Source organism: Populus alba, chromosome 1 (genome assembly GCF_005239225.2).
Source record: "Populus alba chromosome 1, ASM523922v2, whole genome shotgun sequence".
Classification (NCBI taxonomy): Eukaryota; Viridiplantae; Streptophyta; class Magnoliopsida; order Malpighiales; family Salicaceae; genus Populus; species Populus alba.
In genome coordinates, this window is record NC_133284.1 from 41,207,369 (window position 1) to 41,234,794 (window position 27,426).

The following is a 27,426-nucleotide window of genomic DNA, read 5'->3' on the forward strand; positions in this document are numbered from 1 at the left end:
TAACTCATCAAATTTGAGATCCAGTTATGAGATTGAGATAATCTAATAAAAAAAAAAAAAAAATCACAAAGCCTATTTAAAAAAAATAAAAAAAAAACTATGTCAACCTGCATTAATTTTTCAAACATGCGACCCGTCAATAAATTAGAGGCATCCTATGTGGAAAAACCCTGAAGTCCAATTCCAAACCAATCAAATGTTGTAAAATGAAATTAAAAAAAAAAAATCAATTATACAAAAGGATCTAAATAAAAAATAGCAATTAAAAAATTAGGATCAAAATTGAAATAAAAAATAAATTAGAGGACAACTAAGAATTTTTAATTGAATGTTGAGATTGAAAAGCAATAACAATTTAACAAAAGGACCCAACAAATTATTAAAATAACGAGGACCAAATTGAATAAAATAGCATATCACAAATTGGGATTGAAGGATAAAATTGAAAACAAATTGAAATTTTACAAAATGCCCAAGAACAAAAATTAAAAGTCAAAAGGATAAGGAACAAAGTTGAAATCTCAATAAATAAGAGGACAACTTTGAAATTTTGAATGTCCAGCATAAATTTCAAGAGAAAAAAAAAAGGAAAAAAAAAAAAAACATTATTAACAACAAATCATTCCACCATTGACGTCATGTGCCACCCTAACAAAAAAAAAAACGTTGTAACGATTCTGAAGACGCGATGAAAGGAAATATTTTACCACTAGAGGATACTTCATATGTTGCCAAAAGATTGTGAGTGTCTCCCACTGTTGTTGCATGTGATTATACTTTTTTTTTAATTATTTTTTTTATTAAAATATTAAATTATCTCTTTCAAACTTGATTGTAATTTAAAAAATTATATTGAAAAAAAAAACCTTGAATATTAGTTTAGAATTTTTTGTTTTTTAAAATAGTTTATTTATTTTGTTGTACTTTAAAATTACAAAAAATGAATCAATATAATAGTGACAAAGGTTTATTTATTTATTATTATTATTATTGGCAATGACAGAAAGGAATATCTTATAGAATGTGCAGTTGATATTCTTTCTGTAGCGTGAAAGTTTTCCAAAAACAGAAGCGGCTTCGAATATTTTAAGGTTAAATTAAACCCATAATTTAGTCCTTATATTATTCCCAATTCGTCTATTTAGCATCTGTGTTTTTAATTGAGTCAATTGGATTCTATATGATACAGTTGCAATCAAATAATGTCAATTGAATGCATGTTTACAAACAGATTTGGTATTTTAGTAGCATTTTTTTAAAAAAATATATTTTTAATTTGAAAATATATTTAAATAATTTTTTATAAAAAAAATTTATTTATAATATCAATACATCAAAACGATCTAAAAACACAAAAAAAAAATTTGAAAAAAAAATAAAAACAATTTTTTTAAAAAAAAAACACTTTTAAAGTTCAAAAAAAAAAAAAAAAACAAATAAGCTCAACAATAGTCATTAAGTAAAACTCTAAACCATGTGAGATTTCTACGCATGTATACTATGGACTAAGACACATTCCTTTGACAGTATAATTTCGCAGCTACGAAGGCTTGATGGGGATACTGTTGTTTTTTCCTATTTGTTTATTTGTTATTTTCAAAGATAATGGGCGTTGTTGTAGTAATTTTGCATTGATTTTAACATTACAAATACGATATTGACTTTACAAAGTAAATAGCCATAACCTTTGGTCTAGTGACCTTATAATAATTTTGTTTCTCATTGAACAATATAATTACTCAATTATCTTTAATATCTAATTTTTTAGCCTTAACTTTGAGGTTTGGTTTTAATTTCATAATGATTTTTTTTTTTTGTTATTATTGTTTAGTCCTAAGAGTATTTTTTTTTTTGTGAAAAAAAACCAATAAAGTTGTTGTCGTGTGCCCTGCATGTGTCAACATGGAAGCAGCTTCGCTGTTTTTAGGTGGCATGTGCATCTGACTTTGGTGCTATTAATTGTGATTTTTTCGTATCATTTAATTTGTTTTGATGTCATCTTTCTCTCTAGATAACGCGTGCATCATGGTTTGGTCGAGTTTAATGCTAATTTGCTTTTTTTTTTCTTTCTTTTTTTTTCCTTCTCTTTTTTTTTTAGATTGCATGCTAGCCATACAAAAATTAAACCATTCCTTCAATTTCCTTTTGCTTAAGATTCAATCCTTCTTCTTTTAATTGCAATTGTTTTAATTATATTGATTATTTCTAATTAGATTTTGTTTTTCATTTCATCCTTGATCATTTGATTTCTTTAATTTTTTTTTTCAAATTTAGTAATATTTTTTTAATTGTTATTTGTTTTGTTTTGAGTCATTTCTTGATTGATTTGTTTTTTTCTTTTCAATTTCATCCCTAATAATTCTTTCAATTGCTATTTTTTTATTCATTTTCTTAATTGATTTATTTTTTTTTCAATTCCATCCCTAAACATTTCTTTTCATTTCATCTTTCCTTAAACATTTAATTTAATTTTTATGTCGAACTTATTCTTAATTCTTTTAATTGCTATTTATTTTGTTTTGCATTGATTTTTTTTTTTTTTTTACTTGGTTTCAGATGTGTTTTATTTCTATTATCTTTTATTAATTTTAATAAATAAATTTAATTAACATGTGAATAATTATCTCATTTTACAAGATCAAATATCTTGATCAACGTTGATCTACTTTTACTTCTACTTCGTAACAAAATTATACGTAGAGCCATTCAACTTGTGGAGGGTCATTAAATACTGAAAAGTGAAGGGCAGGTTGTTTTCATGTTCCTGAGTTTGTAATTTAAATAGCCTTTACTTTTCAAGTTCCTAAAATCTATAGCAGTTCTTGATGCTTATGGAATGGATGTTGTTATTCTATGGCGTGGAACATAGTTTTAATTCAAGAGATAGAATGCCTATGGCGGGGCTAAAGTTTTACCATAACATGGAAGTCCAGACACTATTATGTAAAGGCTTTAAGAATTCAGACTAAAATTCAATTTTACTAAAACCTTAGAGATGCACAAACCCTATAGTAAATTAAACCACCAGCCGGAAAAAAAAATTGTTTGTTAAAAGAGGCGATTCCCAGCATGCTTTGCAGATTGAAGACAACTATTGACTGAAATGCACGCATGCACAGTACAAAGAGACAATACGAGCTTATAGATCAGAAAGGAAAATTAATTGAGGTTGCTTCATTCATTGGCTGTAAAGTTTGCATAAAAGAAAACGTAAATCAGAACATAAGAAGCAGACAGAAAGCTCTATACACCTATGTTTCAATACGAATATCTGATCAGCAATGATGAATTTTCATCCATGATAGTATTGCTTACAAAATCATCCGAGCAAAAAAGAAAGGCGTAAAAGACGCCGTTGTTGGATGGGTATGCCATCTTAACAATCTTGTTCATGCAATCACCTTCCATAGCCTTGAATGAAACAGCAACTTTTCTTAGCTTAGTCTTCTAGGAAGAAATCCAGCACCTAGAATAACAACATCCATTCCATAAGCATCAAGAACTGTTAAGAGCTAAAACAAGAAGAGGGAATCAAAAGAAAGTAAATATGCTGTGAAAGACACCTCAGAACAAAATGTTAAGGTTACCATAGCTACAATACCAATGAGAATATTATTTTAGACTAGCTATTTGGAGAAGAATGGTGATGGAGAAGATGAAATGAAAACAGCAATTACAAAGCAATGCAGATGATTGCAGGGAGGTCATCAGCCATTTTCCAGTTTCAAGCACTACCCCCACAAAGAATGTATCAGCATAAAACAAAAGCACAAAAGATGGGATTTACAATAGAAGCTGCCAGTATGGGGTTCAAGTTTCATAGCTGAGAAGCTAGCATAGTTGAGTGCAAAGCATGGAGAATAAGAAAGTCAGAAATTTTTCATCCAAGCATCTAATTATGAAAATATTTTTAAGCTAAAGACCCTGAAATAAATACATGAAAATCATCACAGTTGTTACTTCACTCTTGCCACTAATAATCTTTCTTCTGCTACAATAAACAATGCGCCATTCATACTAGTAATCATGTAAGAGATCCAGGAAACACTGCGGGGGTGAGAATAAGTTGTCGAATGCTTCATATGAGATAGCATTGCATACATAATGCACTAAGAATAATAAAAGAGGAGAAAAAGGAGAGAAAGAGAGTAATAAAAAAACTTGGGATTCTGCGATGCTGGTTTATGGAGAAAAGCCAAGTCATAGCTAAGCAAATGATTTGGAGTAACTAAAAAAATGTCATGAAGTTTACCTGACTGAAGTATCACTAACTTCAGAGCTTGACCTCTACATCAACTCCAGCAGGAATGTCCAGTTGCATCAACGAATCGATTGTTTGTGCAGTTGGGTACATAATATCTATAAGACGTTGGTGGGTTCGGATCTCGAAATGGAACCTTGCATCCTTGTGCACATGGGGGGATTTAAGAACACAGTATACACGCTTCTTGGTTGGTAATGGCACAGGACCCATGGTCTTTGCATTGGTGGTCCTTGCAGCATCCATTATCTGCTTGCAGGAGTCCTCGATCAATTTGACCCAAAAAGATCTGAGTTTGATTCTAATTTTCTGCTTCGGTGCCATCTAAAAACACAAGCAACATAGAGAAAAACTCCGCACTTAACTATATGCATGAAGTTTACATAGTGCAGGACGGAAAAATAATAGACCATAAACAATGAGGGTCATTCAGTCTTCAATTGAACCCAGACATAGATATTTGAACAAGAATTCTTACTCGGAAGTATCAAAGAAAGGCTTCCATTTGAAGCAAAGCTCAAGTCTTTTGAAAACAACAGTCTATAAAATTAATCCCCAGAAATAACCAAAGTTTAGTATTCACTATTTAGTACACATAAGATTCCCTACAGTATGTACACCAGCCAAGAGAAGCTCCATATCATCTAAGCTTCCATGAGCAGCCAGATGGAGACATTCCTTCTTACTTGGCACAGAATAATGTGTTGCGAGTAAAAAAATTTTCACCATGGAAACAAGCAACGAATAAGATTACGAAAACATAGAATCATGAAAAGGATCCACCAGAATTACCTTTGATTCATTGAATTGAAGATCGAAATAAATAGAAAATCAAATCAAATATCTAAGTGTTCTATTATCTTGGCTACCCCAAATATTAATACAACACCACAAAATTACTCAGAGTAAATGGAAGAATTCCCCAACAGATACAGGCTTCATAATTTTGCAAAGCTAATTCTTTAATTTCCTCTTTATAATGTAAGAAAGGCAAAATGATAAGGCAGATAGAAATATGTAAATGTATTACCTTGTCTGCATCTGCAGCAATACTGACTGACTGAGAACTAGGTGTCTCAGAACCTTCAACCTACAAGATTCAGGATTAAAAAATGAATTGAGTAAGACTAAGTAATTTCTCACTACGGGAAACCGAACAGAAATTTGAAAAACTTGTCATAATTGAAAGAAAAACAAATGATAACTTTACGAGAGAGAGAGAGACATATAGAGACCTGGAAGGTGTCAGAATAAGGTGCATCCAGGGTATCTGGAAGTGGGTCTAGAGTGGTTTGAGAATCCAAAGCTTCAGGAGCAGCAAAAACCCTACTTGTTGAAAGGGAGGGTATAAGGGTGGTGTTCGTCTTGAAGGCATTGTTGTTAAGAGAAAAGGAAGAGAGCTTTGTTGTTTTACAAGGAAATGAAAGAGGAGTCGAGATTGTAAGAGAAGGGATTGATGTTAATGCTGCAGTGATTGAATTTACTACAGCCATTACTTCTTCTTCAACCTCTTCTTCTTCTTCTTCTGGTTATTATTTTTGGATGTGCGAACCTTTTCCTAGCTGCTTTGGTGGATTATCCAATTATTTTCCAATTTTCATATATATAATTAATTTTTTTCTTTTGTTTGGGCTGGACTAAAAGCCCACACTGCCCATGAACTTTGTTATTTTCTGTAGGCTTTACTTGGAGTTGGGCCATATATTAGAAATCGAGGACAAGAGTATACAAGGTCCAAAAAATAATAATAAAGATTATTGTATGATGATTTTTTTAATATTAAAGAAATATTTTTCATCAAAATTAAGAGTTGGGCCTTATATTAGAAATATTTTTTTTTTTTATTAATAGTAAAGATATGTCTCAATCAACTTGACAGATATGAAGGAACCCTGAAAAACTGTTAAAAACATAATTTGACTAAGAAAAATAATTCAAAATGACATGTTTCTTTTTTTAAAAAAAAAACATTGAGATGAAAATATATTGGATCGATTTGGGTCAACTTGTCAAATTCGTAACCCGGATCATGAAACTAGAATAACTACATAGAAAACAAATCAAAATCAAATAGGAAATCTGATCCCTAATTAAACTAATATTGAAAGATAAAATTGAAAAAAAAATCAATTAAAAAAAAGCGATAAAAAAAAAAAACTCGATTTAACTTGGGATTAACCTGTCAAAGCTGCAACCTGGGTCATGTGATAAGAATAACTAGAATAACCACATAGAAAACAAATCAAAATCAAATAAGAAATATGATTCCCAATTAAAATAATATTGAAGGATAAAATTGAAAAAAAAATCAATTAAAAAAAAACGATAAAAAAAGAAACAACTCAATTCAACTCGGGTTAACCTGTCAAAGGCTGCAACCCAGGTCATGTGATAAGGATAACTCCATAAAAAAAAATAAAAAAAAAATTATGAAACTCAATTCTCAATCAATTCAATATTGATGGATGAAATTAAAAAAACATATCAATTAAAAAAAACCTAAGTCATCCCGGGTTAACTAGCCAAACTTGTGACTTAGGTAATGAGATTGAGATAACATAAAAAAATTAAAAAAAAAATATGAAGTCTAATTTCAAATCAATAAAATGTTGAAGGATAAAATTTTTTAAAAAATAAACTAAAAAAAAAAGATAAAAAAAACCCTAGTTAACCCTCGACTCAGGATAAACAATTCTGATATTGAAGGATGATATTAAAAAAAAGATTAAAAAAATAAGACAAAGATAACTTTATAGAAAGGAAAATGGAAAAAAAAAATTATGAAGCGTAATTCCAAATCAACTAAATGTTAAATGATAAAATAAAAAAATAAAAAAAATGATCTAAGTTAACCTGTCAAACTCGTAAACTGAGTCAAGAAATTAGGATAACCTCATAGAAAATAAACAAAAAAACAATTTGAGTCAACCTGTCAAACTCGCGATCAAGATTTTAAGACTATAGTAACCCAATAGAAAGTAAATAAAAACAAATTATGAAACCCAATTTTCAATAAACCCATTGTTGAAAGTTGATTTTAAAAAAAAAAACACAATCTAAAAACATGACACAATAAAACGACCTTAGTCTACATGAGTTAATTCATAAAACACGTAATCAAAGTCATAAATTGAGATAACATCATAGAGAGCAAATCAAAATAAATCATGAAATCTAATTCATAATCAACTTAATGTTGAATGATGAAATTAAAAAAAAATACCAATTAAAAAAGACAAAAAAAACCAAGTCAACTAGGTTAAACTGTCAAACCCGTAACTCGAGTTATGAAACCAAGATAACCTCAAAAAAAAAAATAAACCAAAATAAATCATGAAATATAATTCTTAATTAACCTAATATTAAAAGATGAAATTAAAAAAATAAATCAATTAAAAAAGACAAGAAAAAATCAAGTTCATCGAGTTAACCCACCAAACCCGTGACACGGATTATGAGACCGAGTTAACCATATATAAAGCAAAGCATAATAAATTATAAAACTCAATCTCCAATAAACTAAATGTTGAAATATGAAATCAGGAAAATAAATATAGATTTAGAAAGAAAGAAAAATACTAATGAAATTAATAATATTTTGTGAGGCGATGAGCAGTAAAAACATCATCTCTTTTATTATATACGATAACATTATAAGAGAAAGAGAATAGAAGAAGAACTGAAAAATGACAAAGCTTAAAACTACCTTATTACAAACTTACAAAATCCTCCTCTAAATGCAATTTTAATTGATATTCAATTATCTATATATATTAGTTATGTTACCGTGTTCTTTGTTATAAATTGAATAATGTTTTTAATAAAAATATATATATATATATATATAGGTTTTTGCAATATATTTTTTTGATATAAAACAATTCTTTGAAATGTTTATATGCGCATCTAATTAATTAAATTGATATTTAATCAAGATATAATTAAAATTAAGATTAAATAATTTTTTTATTTAATCAAGTAATTATATGTGCTAGTATAAAGGTAAAAATAAAGTCATCAATGAAAGTAAACTGAATAAAATTATAAATCTCATCTATAAACAACTTAATATTGAATGGAAAAGTTAAAAAAAGAAGAAGTTAAAACCAATCTAATGATGAAAGATAAAGAAAAAAAAATATCATTTTTAAAAACATTTCAAAGTAAATTCAATAAAGAATGACAAATAAAAAGAACCAAGATAACCCAAGTCATTTTAAAAATTAATGAAAAGATTCTACAGAAAGAAAATAAATAAAAATAATAAAGCTCAACCCGGAAGAATCTCTTAAACCTGAGGTAATATCTAAAAATTGAAACTCGTGAAAACCTAGACCCATACCTAATTAAAAACTCAAATTTAATGTTGATGGATGAAAATAAAAAAAAAATCAATTTAAAAAAAATTATCAAAGTAAAAAAAATATCAATAAAAAGAATGAATATCAAATTTGATAGGAAGAGAAACCTAAGAAAGGATGAAATTGGTAAAATAAAATTAAAAATTATTTCAAACAAAACAAATAGCAATAAAAAAAATAAAAACCAGATTTAAAAGATGAAAAAAATTGAAAAGGGATCAAATTAAAATATAATTTTAATTTTACAAATTATTCCAAATAAAACAAATATTAATAAAAAACATATGAAACAAATCCAAAAGAAATAAAAAAATGAAGGGCTAATTTAAATTTTTATAAAGGTATGTGCGAAAATCAAAGATGAGAAAGAAAAGAAAAGAAAGGTCTTCAAAGCCAAAATAAATGGCCTTTGGCTACATACGTCGCCTAATCATAGAGAAGATGCCTAGATGATTCAAACACTGTTGTAGAAGGCAACATTTAATCACCGGACAACAACGCACGCGCCGCCATACACTAACGTATGTGCAACGCATCAACAACTTATTTTTAAAAACATTTTTTGTATATATTAAATTACTAGATTGCTCATAACTAACTCCATAATAATAATTAAAAAAAAAAACCGTAAGTGCAAATATAAAAATGTCCATGTGCATAAGTAATAGAAAATTCCCCTTTTAAGGGCATGTAAAATCAAAAGGATGTTATTGCCCCTTTTACAATGATAAATGGACCATTATGAAATTATTTAATTACCAACAATAACATGTATTTTGGTTATTTTTTAAGAGCCAAATGGGTTTTTCACCCCATAACTTGAAAAAACCATCCGTTTCTTTTGGTTTTTTTTTACTTTAATCCCCTATTTTTCAATCTCATTCTCCTCAAACAAATTAATCTAAATTGGCCTACAAGTTGGTCATACAAAGGCTAGATCAAGAGAGAGAAAAAAGAATAAAAAAAGAAAACATTTTGTCAAGGGAATCAGTATATTTTGCATTTTATAGAAAATTATAGTATGCCAAAATTATTTTTTATTATGGATAGAGATATTCGTGGATACTTAATCAGCTTGACAAATTAAAAGAAGCATTTCCTCATCAACTTAGTACATTCATTAAAATAAATTCAGTTATCCCCAAACTTCAAATAAATAAATAATTGATTATGAAATGGAAAGTAATTTAACTGTGTAATAATTGAATGTTTTCGTTTTTAATTTCTGAAACGACAAACTTGCGCAAAACGCACAGTACCAACAACCAATTTTCTCAACGCTCATCAGAAGACGGGTTGAGAGCCATAAGTATATATAATCGAAGGCAACATTCATTTCAGTTTCAGCTAAAGAAAGCCTGCGTAACCGCCTTTTTTTTTTTTCAACCTCCCATCATCTTATTTATGAACCAGTTCTAAGCCCATTTAAGAAAGCAAAATCTATTTCTCTGGGTTTAGCAAAACTTTCATGACTGACCTTTCTGTCTTGAATTCTAAATATAATCTCTAATTCAATCTTTGCACTTGTTCTTGTTCTCTCTGTCTCTGTCTCTCTCTTTATGTATGTGTATATTTATATACACGAGCAGTGGAGTTTTTTCTTTCTTTAAAGTAGCATGCAACACTCTTTATTAGCTTAGTAATGTTCTACTTAATTTTGAGTTCCTTAGGAACGGTAGGACTCCACCACCACGCTCCCTTATTTATTAGGCTCACCTGTTCTCACAACCTTCACCGAAACCAACAAGATTCAGTCTTAAACAACCAGTTTGTTTTAATTAGTGCATGCACGTACGTCGAGGAGATCAGGGAACTAAAACAGCAAGAATTATTCATGGGAAAGTCTGTTAACGTTGGTGGAGGTTTTCTTGTGGTTTTGCTGTGTTTTTTAGATTGTTTACAGGTGGGCTTAGCACAAAGCAGTGCGAATGCGAAACGTATAGCTATTAGTTGGGATGATATGAAGATGGATAAGCGTGGTGCAAGAGTGAGTTCTAGATATGATTTTAATGGAAGCCGAGTAATTGTAGTTGACAAGAATGGTGGAGCAGATTCATTAACAGTTCAAGGTGCAATCGACCTGGTGCCTGAATATAACACTCAAAGAGTTAAAATTTACGTTCTTCCAGGGATTTACAGGTTTGCAGAACTTTTTTTTTTTTTTTCCTAAGTGGAACCGGAAATATAGAGTTTTGAAACATGCTCCACTCTTTTTGCAGTTAGTGCTATTTTTTTGTGGGGGTGTTAAGTGGACAGGACACACGATCGTGGCAAGGCAACGTGGGTTGTTTATTAGTTATTTAGGGGGTAGTTACTGCTTACACTTGCATGCATATGCATATCTTGACCTGATTTGGCTTTAAAATCTCCAGCAGTTGATAGATGATCAGATTTTGATCAAGTGAAATATGCAGGGAGAAGGTACTGGTGCCTCGAACCAAGCCGTATATCTCAATGATCGGAGACCAAAATCGTGTTTGTGACACTGTTATTTCTTGGAACAACAAGGCTTCAGATGCAGATAGCAACGGCACTGTTCTTGGAACATATAGATCAGCATCGGTCACCATAGAATCTGATTATTTCTGCGCAACCGGTATCACCTTTGAGGTAATTAATTAACGTCCATCCGTCTACCCTGCAGCGTTGGCATTTGATTTTGCAGCTTTCCTTCTCTTTTTTTATGCACTTTGATTGTATAACGGTAATTAATTTGATATGGGGTTGATGACAGAATACAGTGGTAGCAGAGCCCGGAGGACAAGGAATGCAAGCAGTAGCAATGAGAGTTTCCAGTAAAAAAGCATTTTTCTATAAAGTTAGAGTCTTGGGTGCTCAAGACACTCTCTTGGATGAGAGTGGAACGCATTACTTCTACAAGTGTCACATCCAAGGAAGTATTGACTTCATTTTCGGCAGAGCAAAATCACTGTTTCAGGTTATATGACCTAGAGAGCCATTTGTACAAGTTCCCTTCCTGTTCTTGAAGGTTGTGGTAAACGAGATTTATTGTTTTGAAACAGGAATGTGTCCTTCAATCAACGGCTAAAAAATCTGGAGCAATTGCAGCTCACCACAGGGATTCACCTAATGAGGACACGGGTTTCTCTTTCGTAGGCTGCGTGATCAAAGGAACTGGCAAAATTCTGCTAGGCAGAGCTTGGGGAAACTATTCAAGGACGATATATTCATACTGTTATCTTAACGATATTATAGATCCTTCAGGATGGAGTGACTGGAACTATCCATACAGGCAAAAGTATATATATAAACTCTTATGTTTAAGTTTTTTGCAATCGTTCTGTTTAAAGATTCCAGGAATTCAACACACAACTTGAACGAATTTCACAAACATGCAGGACTGTGGTTTTTGGAGAATACGAGTGCAGTGGAAGAGGAACAAATGCAGGAGGTCGAGTGCCATGGTTAAAGCCGCTCAAGTACGAGGATGCAAGACCTTACTTGGACATAGGATTCATAGGTGGAGAACAATGGCTTATACTATAGTTACGCCTACCAATTCATTATTCTTTACCAATTTTATTCTTTAAAAATATATTTATGCAAATGGCTATAATCAGGCACGACTGTCTAGTTACAGCCAGTGCGATAGGTGTTCTTCGTTTCAAAACCCACCTTCATTTTCCAACTTGAAATCAAGCAAAATGATCATATTAAAAGTTGAGCAATGATTGGAACATTTGGCAAATTTTCAGGGGAAAACAGAACTAGAAACAACTAATTATTTTGATATTACCAGAGCCGAAGGTTTGGTAGATGATGCAACTTACAAGCGAGAATCACAAAAGCATGAACCACCAAGGGAGCCGAATCAATTAGAGGGCTTCTGACCAAAGTAATCATAACTCCAATCCCAATTATACAACCACTTACAACGGAAATCTTACAAATCTAAGATAGTTCCTGTACATCTATGGACGTGGGCGTGGAGGTAAGAAGGGTTGAGAAGCAGCGATTCTCCTGTTATTATTTACAAGCATCCTGACCACCAAATGAGAACCATCCACAATTCCACGTTAGCTATAACCAGCAGCACCATGACAATTTAGAGATGATGCAGTCAAAGCTCTTGTAAAACATCTTATGCCATCACTTCCATGAGTTCTGTAGCTTTACTATTCTTCTCAGAAGTCTCCGAGACTTCCACATCTATCTTGTCAGCACAGTCATTAACATCACCAACTACTTCAACCTGACCATTGCCCTGAACTTCATCATCACCTGCAACTTCACCTTTACCATGACTGATATTGATGCCTTCACAACCATCCTTGTTGCCTATGGAACCTGGTGTTGGAGGCATCACACGGTCAACACATTCCGTGGCTTCAAGATGGCTATCAGAACCACTTAACAGAGCAAACTCAGGTTTTCTCTCTTCAATAGTATTAGGTTTAGCACTGGTAGGAACTTCAACACAAGACATAGCAACAAGATCAGATGCCAGGTCCTTGTTAATCATCAAGGAAATGGATGTTTTTGTTTCAGGGCTAGTTGTAGCCGATATGGCTGAGAGTATGTCAGGTTTTGCTTGAATATCAATCCACTGATTGCCCACCCAATCTCTGGAAATCCGTACATCCTTTTTGTGCATGTCCAAAAATAAGTTTTCACCTGATACCACAACAGTTTATCATACAGCAAACAGGAAGACGAGGGGAAAATTACAGAAAATATAATACAAAAGGAAGGGTTCAAATATTAAGTGCTTCACATTAAATTCTTAAAAACCAAACCTGGAAAGTAAACTTGCAAAGCATCACCATTGTTATCGATTTTAGTTACTACACCTTCCCACCACCCATCACTCCACCATGCATCCACTGCAGACCCAACTTCAAGAGCAGGGTCTGTTTGTTCATTCTGAGGAGGGGCTGGTCGCATTGTTGGGCGGCCTAAGCGCCTCATGCCAAGTTTATCAGCCACAGCCAATTTGAAAGCTGGGACCCATTCCTACAATTGAGGGAGTAATTCAACCTCCTTGTCAAAAGAAAAATACAAGATACATGTAACACATGTTGCAGGGACGTATCCATTGTTATAGATAATCTTTTGGACTGCACCTATTATTTGAGAATCATGAATGGAACTTTTTACAACGAAGCATGAATGCATCTGAAACTACCACTCAGTAATGATTAAAAAATCGCATCAAAGCTTATGAACAAGGTATGCCCTAACAATTTCTCCAACAATCTAAATTGACCTGGACGTTAACTTCTTTGAGAATTTCCAGACATCAATCCAACCAGGAAAAGAAATAGTTCATCTTTAATTACAATAAACTCCAATGCTACTACACCATTATCTAGTTTTCTATATAGAGTTCAAGTCAGGTGGTATAAATCTAAAGAGAGTGCTTAATGATGCCTAAGCATACCTCAAGATTGCCATACTCATCTTCATCCTGCACATCATCATATTGTATTTTTATCTGTTTTCGAGACACCTGCAAGACTGTACACCTGAACCAGCAACCCCGTATACCACTATCTTGGCACAACAGCTCAATCTTTTGATCAACCTTAAATAGATGGCTATACCATTGGTGGGAGTCTACGCACTTGAGGGGAAGCAATGTTTTGCCTGACAAACCATATCTTAAGTTCAGGTATGAAGAGTCAAAAGCCATAATCTGACTACCAGAAACTCCAACTCCCAAATGATCTGTCACAAATGCTTCAGACACACTGCCGCTTCTGGTCCTCTTGGCTCCTAGCTTTATGTTCTCGCTTGGATTCAATACTTCATCTTCTTCAGTTAGTCCACAGGCTATGCGCTCAGCCCCTAGAAAGGCTTTGGAATTCAAACAAGAGAGAATAGGTTGATCAAAATAGCCACGCAATTTACTCAAATCAAAGGGCTTAACTTTTTTGCTTCTAAATTGCCTAAAGCACAAATGTATTCTCGTTGATAAAGCATCAGGAAAAGCAGCAAAACATTCCTCATAATGTTCACGAGTTAAGACTATGGCAGGACCATCAACACACTCTGCACTTATGACTTGTGAGTAAGGTGTGATAAAAACTTCTTGTGGGTGAGCATTTCTTAGAGGAACTACACCCTTGACTTCCTCACTGTGGTGAAACCACCTCACTTTTACTTTTTTCTGTCCCCTCTTGTCTTCATACATATCTTCCAAGTAAGCAAGATAATGATTCTGTCCTTTAGCCATGACAAAGACAAAAGATTGGATCTGCAAATGGAAAAATGAGGTAAAACTCAGGATTGAACAGCCAATGAAATTCAAATAGTAACTGGAAAATATTTGCATGCCTTCTAAAGAAAAGATAGCAGGCCAGACACACATCTCAGCAGAGAAGGTAAAAAGAAAATAAAAACAATCTGTGAAGTGGATAAGGCACATCATACTATTAACATACAAGGGTAATGGAATTTGCATTTGCGATCATATGGTTCATAACGCATCTCACCTTCCAAATCAATCAAATTTAGAAAAACACTTCTACAAGTGAATCATACACATCTTAGAATCACATCTCATAATTACAATCTAAAACCAGTCCTCTTCCTTCTTTCAAGTTATTTCTGAAAAAAATAAAGACCTAGAGACTTCATTGTTTTTCAATAGTCGTCTGCTTCAGATTTCCCTCCAGAGGCCATTTTCTCGATCAGCTTGGAAGGTCATGTTCTAAAGTGGTTCCAGTGTCAGACAAAATATTCCAGCAACAGTTTCAATCAATTGATCATTTACACTTGGAATTATGCCTCTACATTGAACTAGTGAAATTGAAAAGCCAAGTTTCTAGTACAGATAAGGAAGTTTCATCAGGGAGACAAATGAGCCTAGCCCATGCATGTAAAACAACTCAACTCCTCCTTTACCGTTTTAATTGACAATGAATGCTTACTGCTATTGTAGTGGCATTCCTGCAGAATGCAGGATAATGCTTCAGTTGTTTCCCACATGTCCATGCAATGCCTGACCACACGATGTCTGAATCATGTCCACTGGGATTTTTCGTAAGACAGCCCTGCAATTCACATATAGAGATACACCAAAGCATTAATATTAGAATGACACAGATGTGTGCCAAGAAAAAGTATATTCAGCATCTTATACCTGCATATGTTGACCACCAAGCCCATTTACTGATTCTACACCTTGTAGTGTTTCTGTTATTAAAGGTGCACATATTAAATCTTGCTGAGAAAGTGTAACATAATTGTACCAGATAAAATAAAGAGCTAGTTTCCATGATGCTGTGCAAAATTGTTCCACAAAATACTGCCAGAATCTTGCAATAAATCAAATCCATATGATGCTTGTTCCAAATGCAACCTGAAGACACTGGTGCTTTGTGTTCAGCAGCCCTCATGCCTCCAGGCTGCATTTGATAGGGCTTATCATACATTACAGTTAATAGAAATATCAACAAATTGAATAAATCTGAAGGTTGTAAGAGATAGCACGCAGACCAGCCTCCTGTAGGAGACAATTAATAAATAATGCATCTAAGGCTAGTTCAGAAAGATTTCAATTGCAAATTATCAGAAATGAGGTTCTAATCTATAAACATTAAAGAAGAAGAAAGTTAATAACCTTATACATGACCAGTAAGGAAGATAATTTTAAAAAGAAAGGAGGAACAAGGATATAAAATAACAACCAAACCATGATACATTAAGCATTACTCGTACTAGACCAAAGGTAATTGACCATTGATCAATGGCTTAAATATATAATTTCATACATAGTATTGCATTGAAGATCAATAATAGCAAGTTATCATATAATATATCAATGACAGCTTACATATGACACAAAACACATTGAGAAAATACATAAAGCATTACACAAACAAGACCAAAGGTAATTGACCTTTGATCAATGGACCAAGTACATAACGTTTCATACACAATATCACATTGGAAATCTATTATAGCAAGTTATCATATAATATATCAATGATAGGATACAAGTAACACGAAACACATGGAGAAAACAAAACAAATTATAGAAAAATAAAAATACATACTGGATCCATCACCCTGTACATGCTGCTTTGATAGCATTGACGTAAGCCAATCCACAACCTCCCTTCTTGACCTCCACTTGAAACCAGCATGAATGGAATTTTCAGCCCCGTAAACCTGCACAAACTCCTCAGCAACCACATAGAACATATGCCTAACACTCCGCTCAGTGCCCACAACGGCAATGATAGATTCTCCGGCAGAATCCTTCAGGAAATAGTGAACCACACGATTTCCACGCTCCTGCGAAATAAACTGCTCTTTCCACTCCACAAAACAGTGACCACTTCCAGTCATTTTGACAGACAACTCCAAGAGAAAAGTATAATCAACCCTGATCACAAAGCTGGAAGATGAATTTGCTCGGTGGAGATGGAAAAGGGTCGAAAACCCACTTGAATTATGTCCACAATCACTGCAATCTTTCAAACTAAAGGTGAATTATTGCCCTGAAGTCCATGAATTATCTACCCAAAAGTGATACACCTCAAACAAATAAAAAGTGGGTATCTCACACAAGTACAAAAATACAGTTTAAGGAACTAAAATCAGATTACAAAGCTAGGGAAAATCAACATATACTACAAACGGGGACAGATTATCAAAAACAAACTAACTTGGTTTCTTCAAAATCAATTCTTCGTCAAAAGTCAAAGCAGATTAAGGGTAGCAGCTATCCAAATTGATGGAAACCTAGAACCCACCAAGAAGTTCGAGGTCAAAACTCAAAGAAGTCTACCAAATAAAAAGTTAGTAGTAGAGAATGCAGCGCAGAAGTGAGAGAAATCTATGGCACGAAGATCTGACAGCAGATGAGTAACCCAGTTGTCGAAACTGAAATCTAATCCTGAAAGCAGCAAAAGCCACCAAGATATGGCTTTGACCGAGTTAAGTAAGAGGATCATCAAAACTATGAAATGGGCATCTCGGTCTGGGCTGGGAAAATGAGCGGTGATAGGATTTGGTAATAATAGAAGAGGAGGATTTTGTGACGGTGGGTTTTGGAAGGGTTCGAGAGAGAAGTGAAAGGTTGAGGGTTTTGTGGGCTTTCCAGAGCGCAGTACTGGAAGGGAGAGGGGAGAGAAAAGAATAAGAAGATGATCACGAAAGAGGAGGAGAGAGAGTAGAAGAAGAAGCCATTTTTCACGAGCGTAGATTTTCAGGGGTTTGGCATGCAGATGCACATGGATCCCGTTTGATCTTCTGCCTTTAGAGGTTTTTCAAAAGTCTATTTGTTTTTTTTTTTAAATTAAAGTTATTATATAATTGTAATTATAGTGATTTTCTTAAGCTATCTAGTTTTTTTTAAAAAAAATTTATCATGTGAGAAATACCTTTTTTTTTTTTCATTGAATAGGATTGATGATTTTCAGTTTGTTTTTTTATATATATATAAAAAAAGCAATTAAATCAAAAAAAAATTAAATAAAATTAGTTTAAATTAACTGGTTTCGGTTTGGTTTGTTTTTTAGAACAAAAACCAGTTCGAACCAGTTTGGACTTGGTTTTTTCGATTTGGCTCGGTTTTGGCTTAGTTTTTTCAGTTTAGTTAGGTTTTTTTGGTTTCAGACTTATAAAACTTAAACCGAACCGGTCGGTTTTTTAAAAATTCTAATCGGTTTAATCGGGTTTTTTTTTGCGGTTCAGTTTTTTAGGTTTTTTTTTATTTTCTCAGTTTAATTGATTTTTCAGTTTTTTTGCTCATTTTTAAGGTTCGGGGTGGCTATAAAGAGGAGCTTTTTATTTATAACATAGTATAGAGTAAATACAAAATTAAAAAAATTATAATTCTATAAAAAATTTAGCTTTACCGTAATTTTATTATCATAATATAATATAAATAATAAAAAAAAAATTTTAATTTCAAGAAAACCAATTATTCTATAAGTATAAGTTACAAATTGATCAAAATAATATACACGCACAACGTATGATGAGCTCTAGGTTTTACACAAGACTAGGAGATGTTCCATGTTCCCCTCGAATTCATGTTGGAAAAATGCACCCTTATAGTTTTTTAATCAGAAATTATTTGATGAAAATTTTAGAAAAATAGTATTGATAAAGTTCTAAAAATTCCAAGTAGTTGAGGAATAAAATTCTCGGGTTAGATAAATAATTAATCAATTAGTATTAACAATCTCATCCATTCTTCTTAGCCAATATGTTAGATTGTATATACTTGATGTTTGGTAGGTCAATATAGTTTGTAACTAGCACCTGTAAAAAATCCTTGTTGGTGAAGATGAGGACTCTTTTATGCTTAAATAAGTATATTTTTATAGAGATAAAATACAAGAATATTTTATAGAGAGAGGCTCTGAAAATATATATGCAATAGAGAATGAAAATTATAAACCTTTGTTTTGAAGATCTCATGGTATATTTATAACCCATGAGTCTTGTCATTTTGTGAAAAGAAAAGTCTAAAGTGTAATTTTATCATGATAACATTTAATGAGATATAAATATTTCTTATATCTGATGTAGGGAGATTAAGGTTCCAAACATTAAATGTAACTGAATTCATGAAGGCTTAACTCTTCTCCTAGGCTAGACCCAAGAAAAGAGGGTCATCTTATTAGGCGTACTCCATATAGGATGGTCATTCTCTTAGGCGTGCCAAGGGAGGATGCGATCATTCCCTTATGAGTGCCCTAGGTAAAATGGTCATTCCCTTGGGCGTGCCCAAGGGGGATGGGCATGTTCAGGGAGGAAGGTCAATCCCTTAGGTGTGCTAAGAAAGGATGGGCATTCCCTTGGGTATGCCAATGGAGGATGTGATCATTCCCTTGGACATGTTGATGAAGGATGCGCATTATATTGGGTGAACCAATAGAGGATGTGCATTCCGTTAGGCATGCTTAGGGCTTGGCAATCAAGTCTAGGTCTAACTAACGCCAAACCTAGCATGCCCGAGGCTTGGCACACCATCAAACCCAATCATGTCGAGGTTTGGCTAGCGCTAGATCCATCGTTCTTGGAGCTTGACACATTGTTAAGCCCAGCTCACCTACATTGAAGCCTGCTTATTTTTCTTAAAATTTATACATGTAAATCTTTCCTGATCTAGTTTTTTTTTTTTTAAGATATACTGATAAAAACTTGGTTCTTCAGTAGCCCTCAGTCTTTGCGATATAATAATATACAAAGACTTTACCTAATCTCTCAAATTAGGTAGAGTAGCGAGTTTTGCTTGTATAAAAAAGGAGGTAAGCTAAAAAATATATAGAGAAATATGTATCTGGACTAAAGAAAATTCTTTCATATATAAAATAACAAGAATATGTACTTAGAAAATTTCTAAGAGATTGAGGATATCATACCCATCATCTATATAAATTCTTAAGTGGTTATATGGAACCCAATGAGGATGAACCTATACTTAAAAACTTCTAAGTGATTATAGGTTCTTAGTGAGTAGTAGCCTATAGCTTTCCAAGTATTGTCATGGGGTTTAAAAGCCATCCCATAAAAAGTGACCATTATGATTTTTTTTTTTTTATGGGGGCATAAGAGCCCTACCCCACTAAGAGTGGTGATTACATGATATTGGTATTTGTGATAAGAAGACCAATCACATCTATACTTTGGAGATTAGTACATATATCATTGAGAAGATTACATCTATCCCTTGAAGATTGGTGTAAATAACTGGGGAGACTAAATTAATCTCATGGAGAGTGATGCATATAGCATTGAGAAGACCAAGTCCATCCATTCCAATGTGTATTATTAAAAGGCCCTTAGGCATTATCTAGAGAAAATAAAAATAGTTATTTTAAATAAGTCATTTATATATAAGAAACTTACATTCTTATTCTTATTGCCTATTGTAAATTTTTATTTGAGCAGAGTGTTCAGCATGAGAGGGACTTTTCCTTTTTCTTTGGATAATTGTAAAAAAAAATAATTCACACGTTTTATGGTTTGAATCAACATTCCACTCGTACTTGTTTAAAGCTTTTCAAAATCTCAAGGCTTTAACTACATTTGTGAAGTTGGCAAAACATAGCCTAAATTTACTTGTCTCACCTTAAATGGCTAGCATTACCTCAATGAAGAGTCAAACCTGATTGAAAAGTTGTCGAGGCTTTGCTTGAGCGGGAGAGTCTACAATAATGAGAAGACATGTCCCGCGTCCTAGCCCAGATATGTATTGGGTGTGTGCAATGGAATAGTCTGAAAATGTAAAAAACAAACTTTAAAAAGAAACCAATGGCTTTTTAATCAATTTTTATAGACAACGCCACTCATGAAATCCCCAAAAAATTAAATAGCCTAGGAATATGGTTCCTTGGTTGAATAACCGATTAATCAATTAGTCCTAACAATTTCATCCATTTTCCCTAGCCAAGGTATTTAATAGCATATACTTGGTGTTTGGTAGGCTAGGGTGGTTTGTTACTAATACTTGCAAAAAAATCCCCTTTAGTGGAGGTAGGGACTCTTCAATGTTTAAATAAATATATTTTTAGAGAGATAAAATACAAGAATATTCTAGAGAGAGATGCTTTGAAAATATATACGAGTAGAGAATAAAGATTGTGAACTTTTGTTTTGAATGTCACATGATGTATTTATAGTCCAATAAATCTTGTCTTTTGTGAAAAGGAAGGTTTGGAGTGGAATTTTACCCTGTTAACATTTCATAAAATATAAATATCTTTTACATCTATATTAATGTTTCATATAAATATGGTGGGTCTTTAGAGAACTTTTATACACCTAAAAGGTATAGGAAGATTAGGGCCTAAGACATCAAATATAGCTTAACTCATAGAGGTTGAGCTCTTCTTATAGGTTAGACCCAAGAGATGAGGGTCATTCATTTGGGCATGCTTTAAATAGGATGATCATTCTCTTGGGTGTGTCAATGAAGGATATGGTCATTACCTTAGGAGTGCCCTAGGTAGGATGGTCATTCTCGTGGGTGTGCCTAGGAAGGATGGTCATTCTTTTAGGTGTGCTAAAGGAGGATTAGCATTCCCTTATACATGCCTAAGGGAGGGTAATCATTACCTTGGACGTGACTAACGAAGGATGGACATTCCCTTAGGTGTGCTCAAGGAAAGATGGTCATTACCTCGGGCGTGATGAAGGGAGGATAGACATTCCCTTAGGCATGCCACAAGAGGATGATCATTTCTTTGGCATGCTAAAGGAGAATGGTCATTCCCGTAGGCATGCTCAAGGAAGGATGATCATTCTTGTAAGCGTGTCAATAAAGGATATGGTCATTCCCTTGGGTATGCTAAGAGAGGATGAACATTCCCTTATGTGTGCCCAAAAGAGAATGGTCATTCTTTTGAACATGTCTAAGGAAGGATGGTCATTCCCTTAGGCGTGCCAAGGGAGGATGGACATTCCATTAGGTATGCAAAGAAAGGATGTGGTCATTCGCTTTAGCGTGCAAAAAGAGGATGAATATTCTTATGGGCATGTCGTAGGAGGATGGTCATTCCTTTAGATGTGTCTGAGCCTTGGCACACTATCATACCCAGTGTGCCAAAGGCTTTGCATACTGCCAAGCCCAAACGCGTATAGGTATGGTTTGCACGAGACCTAGCTTTCTTAGAGCTCGGCACACTGTCAAACCTAATCGTGTCCAGGTGTGGTTGACATCAAACCTAGCATGCTCAAGGTTTTGCACACTACAAAGCCCAATTACGTCTAGATCTAGCTAGCACCAAACCTAGCTTTCTCGAGGTTTTGCACACTGCCAAGCACTGCGTCCTAGGACTTGGCACACTGTCAAGCCTAGAGTGTCGAGTCTAGCTAGGGCTAGACCTAACGCGTCTTCACAGGAACATGCTTGTTTTCCTAAAATTTTATATTTGTAAATCTTTCTCGATCCAATATTTTTTTTTATAAAAATACACTTATAAAAACTTGATTCATCAACTATACTAAACTATTATATTCTTTTAATTACTTATGCTAATAAATATTTAAAACAAGAACTATAAAACAACTAAGTTGTCTAGGAATTCGTGATTTTATTTATATTAATTATTAAATGATCTTTAATTTCTTAAACTTACATACGTAAATCTATATATTTTTTTATTAAAATAATTATTAAGTTCAGGGTGAAAATATCATTACTATAACATAATTCATAATAAAATCAATCAAATATAAAAGTGAGTTAATATTAATATTAATATTAAATAAAAATAGCTTTATTTCTAACAAATAAATATTAAACACGTGTTTGTGTTTGTATGGTAATAGTAATTTTTTTATTTAAAAATATATTAAAGTAATTTTTTTATTTTTTATTTATTTTCTATTTTTTTATATTAATAATTAAAATGGTTTAAAAATATTAAAAAATTAATTTTAAATAAAATAAATAAATTTTTAGCAACACGTTCTAAAATTAGTACCGTGTCGTTGCTGCTGTTTTTGTTGTACACTGGCCAAGCATAAGCAGTGTCCCTCTTTCCCTTCCTCCCTCTCCTCGCCAATAAATCAGTAGCCAGTCAACACACACACACACACACACACACACACTCTTACTTTCTCTTCTCTTTCTCCCCAGGAAAAGGAAAGACACAATCTTCAGTTTTTATGATCCTTCACTTTCTCCCCCATAAAATTAATTAAATCTCTCATTTGCTCTGCTGCTTAATTAACAAGTTTACATTAAATAGAAAAAAAAAAAAAAAACCGAACATCCTCCTCCTAATTTCTTCACAATGGCGGGCATAGCAATAGTATTAGATCTGTTGTCAAGGAAAAACCCTTCTTCTTATCCAACCCACTTCTCAGCCTCTGCCGCCGCCGCCTCCATCGCGGCCTCCGCCGTCCCTTTTGCTTCTAGGTTCTTGTTCGGGTATTCTCTAATCTCTTTGCTTCTTTTCTATATTTCTTCTATATATCACCCCTGATTTTTGTTCTCACTCGTTTGCTTTCACGTGGATTCAATTTCATGTATTGGGGGTTTCCATCACATCACGTGATTTTACTGCCTTCTTTTGCTTTATGCATCCCTTCGCTTGCTCGCCCAGCTGTAGCAGAATTGTTGTTTGATGACGATATTTTTAATAGTTGGAGAGTAGGATTTGAACCTTTTACGGTTTTTAATACATACATCCTCACACTCTAAGATGAACAACATTGTTTCAGAATGAGCTACTCCATTTTTATTGATTGATCCGGCACTTATCATCCTCTTAAAATTGTCCTAAATTGTGGAATTTTTTGGAGCCATGAACAAGCTTATAAATTGATGTTCTGGAGTGAGCGGGACACTTGTTCCATGAATTTAGTTTACTGCTCAAGTTAATGCGTCTGCCATCGTCCTTTTCTTTCTTTCTTGAATCAATGAAACTGGTTGTGTTTTAAAATTTTAGCATATAGCATAAATTTCTCAGCAGTTCATACTTATACCAACACAGGGTTGCATCATTTTCATGTAGAAGAAAAGGGAATATAAGTTAGGTGGAGGGAATTGGAGGTTGGAACTTGGAAGTACACACTTGCTTTTGTTGTCAAGAGATTGTTTTAAAGCTATAGTAGGGAGTTCTACCAGTGATGATTTGATATTATTCTCTTATGTTTCTTATTTGAAACCAGCTATTTTTATTTCTTATATTACTTGTAAAAGTATGTTTATGTCATTGGGTTTGCTTTTACCTCACATTGACCTTCTTAATGGCCATGGCAGTCAACCCATGATACCAGTTGCTTACTGTGATGCTGGTGCGGCATTGTCTGGTGACTATATTTCTAGTATACGAAGAGCATCTGCAGATATTTTTCAGAAAGGCTCTCTGAAATACACTACCAAGGAGTATTATATTGAGTTGAAACCTCTGTTTTCAGCTTTTGAATGGAAGCAACTTGCTATGACATCCTTGAGATCATTTTTGATGTTCTATTTACCTCTTCTGGAGCCTAGTACTAATACAGAAGAGGATGATGATGACTTCCTTCAGGATGCTCATGAAGTGCAACGTGTAGACTTGGTTGTTCCCTTCCAAAAATCAGTGAAGCAAATTATTCGTGAGGTGAGTTGTATACTTTTGTTGGGCTTCCCACTCTATCTATTTTAGTAGGTTTTGTGCTGCAAATTTCCCATCACTAAGTCCTGCTTCTCCTTTATTTAAAATTATTTCATTGTAAATCTGGGACTATAAGCATGCTTATCAGCGTTAGTGGTTTAAATACCAAATTCTAATTTCTTGCTTTAGTATCACTAAATAAAAGCACTCTTTATTCGAGTCATTAGTGAATTAAATTGTTGCGCAAGTTCCTGGGTAGTATTTCAACATTGTTGAAGGGCATGATTACTATAAAGAAAGATGTTTCCTAATAGTATTAACCTTGTTGAAGGGCATGATCACTATAAAGAGAGATGTTTCCAAATAGCATGTATTTCAACATTTTCTTGTCCTACGCTCAGTGACTGCATCAAGTTCCAGTCTGTGGAGCAGCCTGCTCATACTTCATATAGGAGTTAAACACACTGTGTCCTTTTATGAGTTATTATAAATCAAAATATTCTTATCTGAAATGACCATTGCAAAATTGAATGAAGTTCCCAACTAATTTAGCACTGAGCTTAGTTGGATGGACTGAGTTTAGAAATCTAACCTTGAAATGATAATGGTTTTCTGAATGCGGTGGCCATCAAATTGAACTGTCCACAGTTATCCACATTCATGAATTCATATGCAGATGTTTGATATTTTGCTTTTTCTACTTTAAGGATTGAGCTTGTTGCTCTACCCTGAAATGAATTGCTTATTATTATAATGCTTGTTTTATGAGAACATAATGGTAGTCATTTTGAACTTGTAGCTCCACCTTGTAATAATTAGCATGTTATTGTGCTTTTGCAAAAGGACCAAATTCACCGTGGGACTGCAGTGGCTGGGTGGGTGGCCACTTGAATCCCATATGGGGCCTATGTCATTTCAGGCATAATTATGGAATATTTTTCGTAGTCTTTACCATCTTCTTGATTAGCTATAGTGAACAGGGGCTTTTCCTGTTCCTGCTCAGTTATTCTAAATGCTCTTACATCTGTGTTATGACTTAATAATAAAAAAACTTGTCAGCTGTGGACAGCATTCTAATAGTGCTTCTTCAATATTTGAGTTGTTTACTGCTCTTGCAAGTAAACGAAGGGATTGTGGATTTTAGGTGTTTTCCTTCCTGGCTTAATTTTTTCGCCCAATTATCATTCTTCAGTAAGCCTGCATTGCTAGATTTAAACAAACTGGTGCTCTGGAGGGATCTAAGTTACTCCCTTATAATCATTATGTTTTTTTCACTACACTCCTCTTTAACATTTAGTCTATCATATTGATAATGCTATACAAATATTATTTGGTAGCCACCTTCAGAAAATAATGTATGGAGTCTTTGACAGCAATGTCAATATGCCTTGCACAACGGATTGAGTGGAGCGACACCAGGCATTGCCATCCATTGCCCATGCAAATATATTTTGAAATAGACCTCCCAAGGAACAACAAAAAAAAAAAACTAGCTTTGAAATATATTTTGCCTCAGACTGATATGTGAATGGACTGTAGAAGTTCAGCTGTTTTAGTTGCTCGTCTTACTGTTTTCAAAGTGTTCAAAGACTAGGTTTTCTACTAATTTTTTTTTTTTTTTTGCCTTTGATCTCAGACTACTGTTGTTACTACAAGACGCATTTTAGAAAGATTTGCTGCCCATCACATTTCACAGCGGATGGCATGGAAACTTCTGAAAGGTATCTTCTCTCCATGATGTGACTAATGTGATATTCTTCCCATTCACCTAACAAATGTAAAGCTTCTAAAATTAAGTATTGACTGAAGAAGTGAGATACTTCTGGTTTCTTTATGAAGAATATTATAGAATAGTAATTTTAACTTCCCCTTCCCTAGCTACCATGCTTTTTATTATATATTCTGAACAACTGATGGAGTTTATAAATATATCAGATGTTCCTAAATCAGCCATCCGCAAGGCTGAAAGAGGAATGCCCACTATGGTTTACTTCTTCAGAGTTTGCAGATCAACTTTCAGAGGTTAAAATCATTATGCAAACATTCACACTTCCAACCTGACCTCCTTTTCGTTTTCATTTCTTTTTATAATTTTCGTGCTTCCTTTTTCTATGTGTAAGCAGGACACTTTTTAGGGGTTGCAGCATCATGGCTTGTCCAAGTTGGTATTGAAATTTACCGATTCTTCTCTCATTTAACAAAGCCTGAAGAAGAAAGCAATGATGTTGACAAATCTGAACAAGTTAAAATTCTTGGGAAGAAGGTTACTGGAGTCACTATCAGGTGCGGTGCATCGCTAGTTTTTGCTTCCATTGGTGCTGGGGTTGGTGCCACTCTTTTTCGTCCTTCAAGGGGTCAGTGGATTGGTAAGCAAGCTTGCTCAATCCATTTTATTTTCTGGGTACCATGACATAGTATCAAATGATTCCTGTGATCTAATTCACAAAGTTTGCATGCAGGTTGTGCTCTTGGGGATTTGGCTGGTCCGGTCATTGTTTCTATTTGCCTGGAAAAAGTTCTTCACACCGACCTTTAGAGCGCTGGGGATAAATTATCATGATGTATTTACCCCCCTGCTTTAAATTTGACCAGTTTTTAACTTTTCTTTCTCTCTATCTGATAATTATACTTTGCATGACACCCATTTAGGCCGATGTTATTTTTCTTTTGACGCTAAGAGATTTCAAATAGTTGGTTCTGTTCTTGAGACGTTAAGAGTTTGCATTTCTGTCTCTACTTTTGTGTCAAATAATGCATGCTGTACTCAAGTTCC

The 27,426-nt window shown here is 33.6% G+C and overlaps 4 protein-coding genes across 4 annotated transcripts; 2 read left to right on the forward strand and 2 right to left on the reverse strand.

The window, feature by feature from the left end:
• Nucleotides 1–3,148: 3,148 nt before the first annotated feature.
• LOC118056895 (small ribosomal subunit protein uS10c) lies at nt 3,149–5,832 on the reverse strand. The gene is made up of 4 exons (XM_035069315.2): nt 5,497–5,832; nt 5,292–5,351; nt 4,253–4,585; nt 3,149–3,466 (listed from the first exon to the last, which is right to left on the reverse strand). Exons 1-3 carry the CDS (start codon nt 5,752–5,754, stop codon nt 4,274–4,276), a joined length of 630 nt encoding a protein of 209 aa, XP_034925206.1. The 5' UTR covers nt 5,755–5,832; the 3' UTR covers nt 3,149–3,466; nt 4,253–4,273.
• Nucleotides 5,833–10,456: 4,624 nt separating this feature from the next.
• LOC118056781 (pectinesterase QRT1) lies at nt 10,457–12,246 on the forward strand. Its single transcript, XM_035069126.2, has 5 exons — nt 10,457–10,761; nt 11,037–11,232; nt 11,357–11,560; nt 11,646–11,881; nt 11,982–12,246. The coding sequence occupies exons 1-5, from the start codon at nt 10,457–10,459 to the stop codon at nt 12,127–12,129; spliced, it is 1,089 nt and encodes a 362-aa protein (XP_034925017.1). The 3' UTR covers nt 12,130–12,246.
• A 105-nt stretch (nt 12,247–12,351) lies between these two features.
• On the reverse strand, nt 12,352–17,871 carry LOC118056894 (uncharacterized). The gene is made up of 7 exons (XM_035069314.2): nt 17,259–17,871; nt 16,644–17,071; nt 15,728–15,780; nt 15,516–15,638; nt 14,024–14,839; nt 13,380–13,596; nt 12,352–13,257 (listed from the first exon to the last, which is right to left on the reverse strand). The coding sequence occupies exons 2-7, from the start codon at nt 16,936–16,938 to the stop codon at nt 12,725–12,727; spliced, it is 2,037 nt and encodes a 678-aa protein (XP_034925205.1). The 5' UTR covers nt 16,939–17,071; nt 17,259–17,871; the 3' UTR covers nt 12,352–12,724.
• Nucleotides 17,872–23,058: 5,187 nt separating this feature from the next.
• Nucleotides 23,059–27,389, forward strand: LOC118056893 (uncharacterized). Its single transcript, XM_035069313.2, has 6 exons — nt 23,059–23,482; nt 24,317–24,659; nt 26,290–26,374; nt 26,589–26,675; nt 26,777–27,019; nt 27,113–27,389. The coding sequence occupies exons 1-6, from the start codon at nt 23,346–23,348 to the stop codon at nt 27,187–27,189; spliced, it is 972 nt and encodes a 323-aa protein (XP_034925204.1). The 5' UTR covers nt 23,059–23,345; the 3' UTR covers nt 27,190–27,389.
• Nucleotides 27,390–27,426: the final 37 nt, after the last annotated feature.